Source organism: Terrapene carolina, unplaced genomic scaffold, assembly GCF_002925995.2.
Source record: "Terrapene carolina triunguis isolate 2854851 unplaced genomic scaffold, T_m_triunguis-2.0 Scaffold62, whole genome shotgun sequence".
Taxonomy (NCBI): Eukaryota; Metazoa; Chordata; order Testudines; family Emydidae; genus Terrapene; species Terrapene triunguis.
Window position 1 is genome coordinate 39,409,779 of NW_020664413.1, and position 13,485 is coordinate 39,423,263.

Here is a 13,485-nt window from a genome sequence, read left to right on the forward strand (position 1 = left end):
GTGTCTCCGGCCGGGGCGGTATCGGGGGGCTGTACCGGGGCTCCGGCCCCGCTCGCTCACCTTTTTGATGTTGGATTTGGAGGCGGGGTGAAAGTCTTTCTTGCACATGAAGTTGGCGAAGGATTTCCCCATGGCGGCGGCAGCGCTGGGGCCGGGTCAGGCCGCTCGCTCGAGTCGCTCTGCTGCGCCAGGCCGGGCCCAAGCTTCCGGGGCAGGGGGCGGGGCTTCCTGCAGGGGGCGGGGCGGGCGGCGTGACACCTGCCCCCACACGCAGTCGGGCGGCGGGCCGCGTGCGCCAGGTGAGACCTGCGCGGGGCCCGCCCGGGCCTGACAGCCCGTAGCCCCGCCCCGCGGGATCCCCGTCCCCTCCCCCTCGCCAACCCCAGTTCCCGGGATCCCCCCTCCCGCCGCTGACAGTTCCTGGTCCCTACAGGATCCCTGATTCCCCCCCCCCCGCCCGCTGGGCGCGCCTGGCCCCCGCGGGATCCCGGTACCCCGCCCCCTCTTGAGGGGAGCAGCCAGACGAGCTCGGGCTGCAATAACGGCCCCGCTGCCCGCTCCGGGGGCAGGGAACGCGGCCTCGAGTCCCGGCTCCCGCAAGGGAGCGGCTCCCTGTTTGCCATTTTGCACGTCAGCTCTTGCCCAGAGGGTGGTTTCTAAGTCTGTGGTTCGGGGACCTATGCCAGAAAAAAGTAATCGTGCAGCTACCGGTGCGAAAGCCTCCAGTCCTCGGTCAAATGCCTTCCTTGCACTCGGCTCCTATTCATGTCTGGGAAGCACCCCCGCCTCTGAATTTTAAGTTCATTCCTGTACATTATTATTTATTTCAAGGATGGCTTCGAGAACCACTGAACCTTGCTCCTGTGACACATTTGTGGCGCTGCCTCCAGCAACAGTTGGCAGCCGGGTTGTTTTTGGAAAAAATTCAGATAGACCCTCTGATGAAGTGCAAGAGATAGTCTATTTCCCTGCTGCTTCTCATAAGGCAGGAGACAAGCTTGAGGTAAGAGCAAAGTGTTCGTGAACAGAAACTAAGGGTGCTTGTCCACCATATAATACAAATAGTAAAGAATTAAACATTAGTTTAAAAAAATCTCCTATGTTTGGCCAAGCATAAGATGTAAAAGGGTATAAGTTTTGTATTACTGTGTAATAGCACAGCAGGATTGTAACCCTCCATCAGAAATACCCACTGACTTAGTGCAGTGAGAGTCAGCTCAGTGCACCCCCTCAGATTCTGCTTTTGAGGACCTTCTTTTATTTGACTCACTCTAAACCCACTTTTTGTGGGTCCCATTCTAAGTCATGCTTGGCCTTTTGTGATGAAGATTGCTGTTAGTAGCATGTTAGTTTATTTATAGATACCCAACATCTCCTACAGCAGAAAATCTAGACCCTTATCTAGCTGCAGCATAGAAGTTAGTTTGCTGGCCTTTTGAAGTATGTAGCTAACTACCTCCCTAGCCATGTTTAACAACCAATGACCTTGATTGGAAAACTATTTTAAAATAGATAGAGTTTGGGGATCCAGAGTATGTGTGGGTATCCCTTTAATCATTTGAATAGGAAACCAGAGATTATTTTGTCTTCCAATGCAAATTAGGAATGGAGAACCCTTAAAGAGAGCTTGTTTCTATTAATTATACTACGTCACTTACATAGTATATACATGTATTTCTATTGAATTTGGGTTTTTTTAATGATAGTTTACTATTCTATGGCTTTGTGGGATAAGGAGAAGAGGGGGAATTTTAAGTAAGATATGATTTTGTTGGTTATTGTTGGAAGCTCCTCTCACAAAGGAAATCTAGCTGAATGAGAACTTTCAGGCCCTGCATTCATTAAATAGCTTTTTGATTTTTGATTACATTTTTCATGCCATGGTTTATGTTGCAGTGCACTTATATAGAAATTGAGCAAGCAGCAAAAACATACGCGGTTGTTTTGAGTCGTCCATCTTGGATATGGGGTGCTGAAATGGGAGCCAACGAACATGGAGTTTGCATTGGGAATGAAGCAGTGTGGGGACGAGAAGAAGTCCGTGATAATGAAGCACTTCTAGGCATGGACCTCCTCAGGTTGGTACATACTCTAGTTGTATTTAGATAGATATACTATGTTGAATTTGGTTTTAAGTTATAACCCAGATACATGTTTTTATATAGAAACGAACATAACTCTGAAGGCAAGGACCCTGCCTTCTCTTCTGTTCTGTTCTTGGTTAAATTATGAACACTTCTAGGAAGAAAGGCCTGCTCCAACTTCTGTTAAAGTCATTGTGAATCTTTGAGGTGGCTGAGCATTAATGTGGACTGTGCAAATGAAGATATTAGAAATTGTTCTATCAGTACTACTAGAATTTTTTAAAGATATAATTATGAATTGAAATTCTCACAGCACACAATTGCAGTTGGAGGGATTGGGGTTATGCCATGTAATGTTCTTCCCCAAATTTTTTTCTGTCACAGTTTTGGCCACAGATCCCCAAATAAAACAAATGTACAAAAACAAAAAAAGGCCAGCTTCTTTTTTTGCCAATTTCCAGTTGGCCAGAAACAAGCAATTAAGAACAAAACAAGTCTTACTATGGTAGAAGTCTCTGCCAATAGTTTAACCCTTTTTTCTTAGTTCAAAGCAGGCAGTTAATTCCCACCTGGGAATGGGGGGTGAATGAGGACACTTCCTAGGAACCTTCTTCCTCCCTCGCACACTTCCATTTTATTGCATAATGGAGGAGGCACAGCCAATCAGATATACAGTCCAGCAGCTTAACAAGGAACTCAGGTAGGTTCCTCCTTTCTTCCCAGTGAAGGGGTCTGATCCCTTTCTGGTTTAGTCAGGGACAGGGTACCCACACCCCACCACAGTATTCACTGTTCAGATTCAACTTTAATATTCATGTTCAAGAATTCTTTTAAAACAAGATAAGTACATAAGGTAACATCTTAATTTTGTTTTAGACTTGGACTCGAAAGAGCAGATACAGCTGAAAATGCCCTCACTGTCATGGTTGACTTGCTAGAAAAATATGGACAAGGAGGAAACTGTATGGAGAGTCACATGGCATTTACCTACCATAACAGTTTTCTGATAGTTGATAGAAAGGAGGCTTGGGTACTGGAGACTTCAGGAAAATACTGGGCAGCAGAGAAAATAGAAGGTATGGGTAACATTCTTCATTAGGGTTTTAAATCTTCCCACTGTAACAGCATTAGTAATTCCCCACTTTTCATATACTAATTGCTTCATTAGGATGTGGGGGATCCAGCTAGCTTCTGGGTACGTGTGTGCCCCGCTGCTTTCATGTCACTAGCAGAAATGGGTCTTTAGAAGGGACTTAATTGTAGGCAGAATAGGGGCTTACAGATGAGCTCAGGGAGGTTGTACCATATATAGGGGGCCACAGAGGTGAACGTGAAAGCAAACACCGATGGAGGAGAGAACATGGGCAATGTAAAGCATGACAAGAGAATGGCAGAATTATGTAGAGCTTTAAGGGCGGTGACAAGATGTTTAAAAACTGATGTGATAATAGATTTGGAGCCACAGGAAGGATTCAAAGAGGAGTGAGCAGATCAAATTGATGGGCAGAGAAGATGATTGTTTGGGAGGCCGGTATAGTAGTTGAGCTGGAATATAACGAGAACCTGAACAAAACACTTGGCTGTGGGAATGGAAATAAAAGTGAATATCAGAGCTGCAGAGGATGAAGCAGCAGCAGAATTTAGATATGGCCTGGATGTGTGTGATGGGGGGAGAGAGAGAGAGAGAAGCCAAAAATATCCCCATGAATGCAGGGGAACTCAGCAGGTTACATGAGAACTTCAAAAAAGCTGTAAAATATAAAATACGTTTCAGTAAGCTAAATGTAAACAAATAAAATACTGGATAAATCACTGCATAAAAGACACTAAATGATCTCTTTCCCCACTTTACAAACAGAGGGTGTGCGGAATATCTCCAACCAGCTCTCTATAACAACCAAGATCGATCAGGAACATCCCAAAATGAGAGATTATGCTAAGAGCAAAGGCTGGTGGGATGGTGAAAAAGAATTCGATTTTGCTGCTGTATATTCCTACGTAAATACTGCCAGAATGACAACTTCAAGGGGCAGATACTGTGAAGGCTATAAGCTACTGAATAAACACAAAGGTACCCATTATTATTTGACTATAGCAAATCAAATAAAGTATTTAGTATGCTGTATGCATTTAATTCAAGTGATTAAAATGTCTGCTATGGTAGTAAGTACATACACTGGATTAATTCAATAATAATTCAATTGAAGACAATATTAGAGTGATTGGATCTTTCTGAATTGGGTGGAGAGAAATCATAAACAAATTTTATATATTAAACATTTAATACTGCAGCCATACTTATAGGCCAGGGCTGGGCAAACTTTTTGGCCCGACGGCCACATCTGGGTATGGAAATTGTATGGCGGGCCATGAATGCTCACGAAATTGGGGTTGGGGTGCGGGAGAGGGCGAGAGCTGTAGCTGGGGGTGCAGGCTCTGGGGTGGGGCTAGAAATGAGGAGTTCAGGGTGTGGAAAGGGGTTCCGGGCTCAGGCAGGTGGGTTATTTTCCATCCACCTACTTGCCAGAAAAAAAGAAGACGTCCAAAAATTCACTGCCACCCATACGAGCTTGGGAAAGCTTTGGGGCAGGCCTCTGTTAGTACAGTGCCTAACTGAACCCACCTCTGAACACTGTTTTCATATGAATATAAAGTCATTCTGCCTAATCTCACCTTTTTTTTTTTTGTTGGACTTGAAGATACTCATATTAAAAACATAGATTTAAAAAATGTTACTGTTAAAATTATATAGTCTAGTAAAACAGCCTGTCTGAAAGCAGGATAAAGGAATTTACAGCACTATCAGAGGAAATTCTTAATTACCAACTTATTAATTAACATGACTTTTTTCACATTTATGCAGAGAGAAACTACTACTTCTCTTCCAACTGCTTCTATGTGGCAGCTTTTAACTGTGTTACATATACCTCAAAATAGCATCTGTATTCACTGTTGCATTTGAAATGATTAATCTAAACGGAAATCAAATTGCATCCCTGGGTGCTTTTTGTTTTTTTGAGCTGTCACCCCAGCTTTAGCACTTATTCACTGCATGCTAGAGAATTACCTATAGATATCTTACTCTGGTGATCATGTAAATCTTGCATCCATTCTGGGAATTGCAGGTTTTGAATACTTAATACCTGTTTTATAGCAGTGTTAAGGTTCTATCAGCATTTTCACCTAAATCCCCATTTTCAGGCATTCACCTCAACCATTTTTAAATCACTCTAAGTATTCAAATTATCAGCCTGATATAGTTTCATTTCCTTTAGATTTTTTTTTTAAATCCATGCCTTAAAAGTGATTTAATTTAGAGCAGCAACAAAGGCATAGTTATCATACTCTACCCTTCCAAGCTTTTTCTCCCAATAGCTTAAAAAAAAAGTCTTCCAGTCTACTGATCTTTGGTGTGTGGAGAAACTTTTAAAATAGCTATGATATTTATATTTGTAAAGTAGCTACTGAGAGACTATATGAGGAACCCAGGAGAATCAAAAACCTGATCTAGACAAGAGAAATTTAATACATAGTGCCTGCTGGACAAGCTGCTGACCTGCACTTAATCTTGCTTTGCAATGACTGACCTTGACCAAATATGAAAACTGCCTCCTCTCTTTAGTGTCCTTCATTTGCCTGTCTGGTTTACTGTGATGAATTCCTTTTGCTGGCTTCCTCCAGCCCCTTGTGCCCATACGCTGGAGAAGAGTGCACATGGTTAATTAACCATGTGCAATTCTTGAAGCGCAGCATGGGTTGCAACTTGCATCATTTACAGGGAAACTTGGACAAGTCAACTTAAGTTTTCTCATGGAGCAGCAGTCTTTTCTTAGTTCAACTAGAAATGGCAAGGCCATTTAAACTAGAAATCCTAATCCTCTGAGAGATGGTATGAGGGAAACATTGCAAGTGTAGGAGGTTTCAAGTTGCCAATATCCCTTTAAAATGGAAAAACCAATGAATAGATTAGCTATTTCTCTCTTTTATATAAGCACTTGTTCACCTGTTATACCGGATTTGGAGAAAAAATGTCTGTAGATGCCCTTGTTAAAATATTGGCAGTACATCACTAGGCATTCACGTAAACCACTACAGTATATAAAAAACAGAGGCAGCATTTGAACGCTAACTACTTTAAAATAATTTACTATTAGAATTTTCACAAGAACAGCCAATACCAATGAAGGGGTTCCGTTCACCCCATCTCAGAAAGAAAATTATTTTCACAAGGATGCTGAACTCAAGTTTGCCTTATTTAGTTTGGTGCTTGCTGATCAGTATTACATAGCCCTTCACAAGTGACTACGTTACTGTGGTTCCATTCCATTCAAGATATAAAACTGATTGTTCTCAAGTGCGTCATTTCAGCGGGTCATCTTGAAATATAAATTACCTGGGAAGTAAAATAGTAATAGTCTAATCTCTTCAAGGTGCATTTTCAAAGCACTGCATAGGAAATCCACATAAAGTTATTAGTTTTACATTTTCAAAGGAGTCTAGTGGGATTTGTACACAGATAATACCAGTAAGCAATACTATGATTTGTCTGCTTAACTCCCACATAGCATTTAGGAAGTTTAGTCTTTAATCTTGAACTATGAATTTTCATCTGAAAAGTTATTTTATCTGAACTATTTGCTAGGCTTATTATTTATCATACACTTTGGAAGTCCAAAATACATTTGTTATAGCACTTGAGTCATAAATGCAATATCTCATTGTCATTTCCTTATCAGAAAAGATAAAAATAAAACAGTAATCTTATTTGCTATTTTAAACATGTGGCTTATTCCAGTATGTATGTGGGCTGAAAGATCGATTGCTTTTATCACAGAGCTAAAGTGTCTCTTTCATGTTTTTAACTACTGTGTAAGAAGCTAGTTTGATATCCCTTGTTTTGCACCTGTTGGCCTTTTTGCCAACATAGCATATTAACATGAACATTACCTTTGAAAAATGTGAGGAGTAAAGCAAGCAGTTCTAGAGTAGCTGGTATTTAGTTGCTACTAGTCTTGTATGTAAATTCATTGTTTTGTATTTTAAACAGGCAATATAACTTCTGAAACAATGATGGAAATTCTTCGGGATAAAGAGAGTGGCATTAATATGGAAGGAGGATTTATGACAACTGGAAGTATGGTCTCCATCCTACCTCAGGAGCCTAATCTCCCTTGTATTCATTTTTTTACGGGAACTCCAGACCCTGACAGGTGATGCAATAACTAATTAAAATGAAAAGTTAGCAAATGTTTTCTAAGTTATAAGATGGTGTCATTTACTTGCTTATTAGTTTTATTTTATTATTATTTTAAAACAAGTCCCGAAATGTAGTGAGAGCCAAATGCATAAGTCATAATTTAGGGGTTCATTACCCCTTTACTTACATACATAACATTGATGTAAATGTGGGGAGACTTCATACACATTTTATCTGAGTAATTACAACAAGGCTAAGAGTAATTTGATGCCTTTCTCCAGTGGAAGTAGAGGGGATAAATGGAAGGAAAATACAATGAGGCATTGACTTCTGCTTGGTACCTTTAATAAAACTATATCAATAAAGGATCTGTGTTCTGTTTCCTCTCTCTAGGTCTGTTTTTAAGCCTTTTATTTTTGTGCCAAATATTACTCAGTTACTAAAAACCAGCTCACCAACATTTGGTCATGATGATCCAGTGAAGAAGAAACCACGGTTTCTGACTAAGCCAGATCGAAGACATGAACTCTATAAGCAACATGAAAGTGCTGCTGTGATTATGAAAACCTTCAAGGTACGTTCGATTTCAGTGCAAGGTGGTGATTTGGGTAATTCACTCCACTCGTGGTTTGCAGATGTGATACTATTTAATGCTCCAGTTTGTTGGATGGTAAAGAATATTCATGTAGTGCACCAGTGTACAATCTGTTCAGCCTCTAGTATGTACACATTTCAGAAATGCCCAGGAGCCACCATCAATCCTTCAACTATTTCCCTAGGCTCAGGCATGGCCAGTCAAACGTCTGTCCTGCTCAGCCTAGGGTTCCCAAAGCCTGGAGTGGAGCAGACCAGACTACTCTTTCCATCTCCTGTAATTGCACCAGCCAGACTTTGGGGGTACTACTCAACAGCCCCTGCACAGAAGGAATGGCCCCTGGTCAGAGCACTCCCAGCAATCACAATTGCTGCTCTTGGGTCTAAAGGGAGGGGTTGGGGTGCCCGTTACCACTTCCTTGTAGCGACAGGATTGATTCAAACACTTCAGTTTAAAAGTCACAGGCTTTGTTCGTAAGTCTCCCTTGAATGCCCCACGTTGGACACCACTGATTAAGGGCATCAATGTGCTCAGCACTGTTTTGAGTTAATATCATAATAGCTTGAGATGGTACTGCCTGAGCTCCAGATTGCATGTTGAATTATGAGGATTTTAATTTAAATTAGCTAGTGGTACAATGGACTTGCTGTAATAAATATTAGTGTATTCTTCATAAATTGCTGTGACCAATGGTGTATGTAGGCCAATATGAGGATCACCAGTTACAAAAAGGCTGAGGTTTGGAGTCTGCTTAGACTCACTAGAAGGATTTCAGTATAAAGCCCTGTAACCAATAGGGCCAGGTCTAAAGTACACTGGGGGTTGGTGCACTCTTTGGAGCAGTGTATATGGGAGCAGCAGCGGGTAGATGGGTGGGAAGGGGGCTTTAAAATTGCAGCTGCCTAGCAGGCACATGCTGAGCAGCTGCAGCAATTTAGGCAGATTAAGGGAGAAGCTGTAGCTAGGTACCACAGTGGACATGGAAGGTGAAGGGGGAGTGGAGCGGAGCTGAGCTGCAGGGAGCCCAGTTTTGTGTAAATACAGGGTTAGGAAGCACCATATTCCTCTGACCACTGCTCTGCTTCTAATACCTCACTCAAACTGAAAGCAGGGTAAGTGAGAGGGCGAACATGATTTTAGGGGTTCTAGGTGGTCGACGAGTTAGTCCAGTCCCCTCTGTGGGAAGACACTGCAGGTGTTGCTACCTTAGCTAATTCAGGCTAAAATGATGAAAGGGGAGTAGGGATGAATATTATGGGATGTTTTGACTCTGAGGGAGATGGGGACCTCTGGTTTTCACCAAGTATTATTGGAAAATAGATGCTAAATATAGAAATCCTGGAGTATTTATTACCAAGAGTAGTGTGATTGGCTTCTCTCTGGCTGGGCCCTCCCTATCACTCCTGCCAGCTCCTTTGTTCTAATTGTCAAGGATGTGGCATCAAGCCAATCATTTTTCTGGATTTCCTGACTCTTCTGTTTCCTCTCTCTGCTGTTTTTAACTCCTAAGTCAAGTTGTCTTCCATTCCTTTTCATAGGTTTCAGAGTAGCAGCCGTGTTAGTCTGTATCCGCAAAAAGAACAGGAGTACTTGTGGCACCTTAGAGACTAACAAATTTATTAGAGCATAATAATATGCTCTAATAAATTTGTTAGTCTCTAAGGTGCCACAAGTACTCCTGTTCTCATTCCTTTTCATACCATCTTTAGTCAGGCTCCAGTTGTAGCTCCTGGTGACACCGACCCACTAATACATCCTCAGAAGAAACTTGAAGCAGCGGAGCAGTAAGCACACCAGCCACAGATGAGGATTTCAAAGCATGCTTATTGCATTAGTACAACGTACAGCTCTGCCACACTGTGACTGTGTTTGCATTAGGAGTAGCGGGAGTCCTAATTTCAATCAGCACAGATAAGCTGATGACAGCAATGGGCAAGACTGTCGCCTAGACAGGGCTCAGGCTTTTATCACTGTTTTGTTTAAGGCTGCTCAGGGCAGGTCAAGACTATATAATGTGAAACAAGCCCCGTTTCCTTTTTGGTACCACCTTAGAGAATTACAGGCCCCCGTTTTCCTCATCAGCAGAATTGCCTATTTTTTGTGGAGCAAGGAGGCTAGTTGCTGACTTCTAAAAGGTCACTGTTTTTGTTGAAGTAGAGCCTAGAATTTATTTAAACTTTTGGTCCAAAAATGGATGCCATCCAAAGACAGGGCTATTCAGAATCTAAACACACCCCCAGTTCTAAAAAGGCACTTCTGCACAATGAAGTTTTGCTGCTGAAAGTACTGAAGAACCTTTTATTTTTACCATTCCAGCCCCTCACACTAAAGGTTTGCAAGTTGTAGGTAGATGGGACAAATACTGTATAAGGGACAGAGCACCTGAGCAAGAACAGTATGTAACCTACACAAACTGGACAGCATTATTCCCACTACCATCACAAATTGTTGTTATGGGCACAGGTACAAGAGCCTGAGTAGGAAGATGATTGACTATAGCAAGACTTTGTTTTAAACTGTACAGTGCGTTAGAGTTTCATTGGGAAATGTATTTTTTTGTTTTTGTAGGAAAAGGGTAAAGAGATGCTGGAACAGATACGGAAGTTGGAGAAAGAGAAAATTAGCAAGATGGAATCAATCCTGCAAAAGGGATGTCTTGATGTTAACCAAGCTGTTAACCTTTTTTCACAGTGTGTGGAAGAGGAAATCAACACATATTGCCTAAGAGTATAAATCAAATGCAGTGAAATTTGGTCTTGGTGATCTTCATCCCTTGTAGTTGTATGGCTCTAGGGATCAAATCTTACTTTCCAAAAGTCATTTTTCATTGATGATTAGGCATTTAGCATCTTATACATGCTGGCCAATGGGCTTTTGATAATGATCAAACAAGAAAGGTTTTCAAAGGTAGGGAATAGTTTTGCCTTTAAATGACACTTGGCTGTAGATAAAGAATTTGACAACTAGGTGAAATTCTAGTTAGAACCAACTTGATTAACAACTAAATATTAAAAGGCCTAGTAGGTATTGAAATGCTTGGTTATTTTATGATTAAGATTTTGATTTGGTGCATCTTTGATTTGAACAACTCACTCTGTGAATATGCATGTAGATTTTATACTCAAGAAGTGTTACTCAAGTTGATCATCAGAGCATAATTTCACTGTCTGAATTAAAATGGACAAGTGAGGACTCTCTAAAATGGAGAAGCCACTATTATGCATCATCTTTGAGATTATTTTATTCCTGTAAAACAAATGTCGCAGTACCAATACTTATTTTAACTCTCTGCTAATAATTCTCCAGTTGTACAATTGCCACACTAAGAAAAATATTTTACTTGTCAGGAATAAGTTTTCATGACAGTTGTACACTAGGATAGACTATAGCTCAATCTAGTATTACTCTAATAGGATACATGTACTTTACACTTGCATTGCCACTTCCACAATTATGGATGACAAGTTAACCTTCAAATTAACACATTGAGTATGAGTGTGCCTAAAGTAATCTGCCATTTTAAAACCAAATTACAGCTTCAGCTTTACAATAACTAAGTTGTACTGAAATGTGTTAAAATGGCTTAGACTTTCAAGTTGCTTTAAGGTAATGAGTGTTTGGTATCTTAGCAATACAAAATGTCCTGCCAGTTACCACAAAACATTTAAGCTTTAACATCCTTATACATTTGCTAACCTTTATTTAGAAAGAAGTGTTTTGGTTTTATGTACTACTCTATGATTACTTTGAAATGAATTCTGCCAGTGCACTTTTCAAGACAGCACTGGATTGTTTTTCATAACAATTTTTTTATTGAATCATTGCCTGTTTAAAACACACAAGAACAATGAATAATAGGTCTGAGTATTTAAAGATCTGAAGTGTGCATACTCTTACAGAATGACAGTTTTAAAGAGAGACTCTTTAAACTTTTCTTCTTTAGATGAACACCTTGTTATTCATAACTTGTCTTGCCAAAGCTGCTAATTTATTAAAGATTTATTTCAACAAAGCTAAATCCTTGATCCTGTATTAAAGTCATGATGAATTTGTAACATTACCTTCATATTCTTGGCAAGAGAGTGGAAGTACAGATGCAGGATTCTGACTTCATTCATACAGAATCAAGCAAAAGGTAAGGTAGACTTGTAAAAGAGAAAGTACTTAAAAGTATCTGAAGTATAGAATGTATAAAATAACAGGTGATATTACTGGCATACTAAAAATCAGTTTAACTTGTCTGTAACCGGTTAGTAACTTCAGTAAAAAAAAAAAAAAAAATAAGAAATAAATTAAAAAAAAAAAAAAAAAAAAAACAGTTTTCCTGGATAAATTTGAAGAACTTTACCTATTTGTATATTTTCTCCATTTAAAACTGTTGCTTTTCTGTGCCTATAACTAAGCCTGTGTAATAGAAATAGAGTGCAGGCCACACTTTCAATTGCAATTCTTCATATATATTAAAATTGTATAGAGATAGACTAACATCTAATTATTTAGCAACAAATACCTACTTTAGTCAGCAAAATACTGAGAGAAAACATTCTTGTAATATTTCTCTGTGTTAGGAACACCACCCACTAGCAGAGGCATGAAAAATCCAAGCAGAGGAAACCCTCATATCCTACAGCTACTGTGAATACTACCTGCCAAGTTGGGGGGCTATTGAGCCTTCCCCCACAATGTAAAGTATTTGAAATAACACCACTTCTGTGGCAAGAAGCTTTTGGAAGTGATGAACACACTTTTTATAATCCTAGAAATTAAATAGGTCTAAAATTGTGATCAGGATTCTACTATGACAGACCCTCCAGAAAGCCTTACAATAGTTTTGTAGATGCTTTTCTCTGTGTAGGGGCTACATCCGATGTACAATGCATACCGGTCCTGAAAGTAGGTCACCTCTCCCTCCAATGGCTCTATACTGGTTTGTTTTATCACACACTAATAATGTTAACAGAGTGAAGTATTGGGTGCATCATCTTACCCTTGTTCCCTCTTTGGTCTAAATATACACACACACACACACCCCCATTCAAGGCCTTCTGAGTTGTCTTTCATCGAAAAAACTTGACAGTGTAGATAAGGCCTTAGAGTCCTCACCCTTTTATATGAAATCAAGAATCCAGTATGTAGTTGTTATACAAAGAGCTATAGAATTCTAGCAACTCTGTATCACCCCTGTCCCCATCAAAGTGATAGTCATCTTTATGTAGTCAATTTCAAGAACTAAGTTATTTCAGATACTCCACCTGCCATTGAGACACCTTGATGATTTGTAGTTTTACAAATCCAGGGTTACTCTTTTGTAAACTGTATCCTTTCCATCACTATGTGAAAGAGCCCACAAACAAAAGTTGAAATTGCAACTGAGTGGAGTGCTGCCAAGTATACAAAGCAAACTGAAAGGTAAGTTTTACATGCAGATTTTTAGGCTGAGTGATCAGAGGCGTTACAAATAATGCCAGTAGGTAAAACATTTTCTATAGAAGTTTGATTAAGGTGACCGTGACTTTTGTGTCTGTGCTAGCAAACACTTAGAACCCCCCACAAGATTTCCTAAAGGTTCAGTAATACAAAGAATGTTCATAAACTGTCAAGGGGATATT

General features: G+C 40.2%; 2 protein-coding genes across 3 annotated transcripts in view; one reads left to right on the top strand and one right to left on the bottom strand.

Moving 5' to 3' along the window:
- The window catches only part of CIR1 (corepressor interacting with RBPJ, 1), a 40,894-nt gene extending 40,750 nt beyond the window's left edge, over nt 1–144 (bottom strand). For both annotated transcript variants that reach the window (XM_024212262.2, XM_024212183.2), the window contains exon 1: nt 61–144. In XM_024212262.2, coding sequence (XP_024068030.1) covers nt 61–132 — 72 coding nt within the window. In that variant the 5' untranslated portion in view covers nt 133–144. The remainder of the gene's footprint in view (nt 1–60) is intronic.
- A 94-nt stretch (nt 145–238) lies between these two features.
- Nucleotides 239–11,888, top strand: SCRN3 (secernin 3). The gene is made up of 8 exons (XM_024212374.1): nt 239–299; nt 832–1,003; nt 1,897–2,078; nt 2,961–3,160; nt 3,943–4,155; nt 7,132–7,294; nt 7,675–7,855; nt 10,445–11,888. Exons 2-8 carry the CDS (start codon nt 833–835, stop codon nt 10,607–10,609), a joined length of 1,275 nt encoding a protein of 424 aa, XP_024068142.1. The 5' UTR covers nt 239–299; nt 832; the 3' UTR covers nt 10,610–11,888.
- The last annotated feature ends 1,597 nt before the right edge of the window (nt 11,889–13,485 follow it).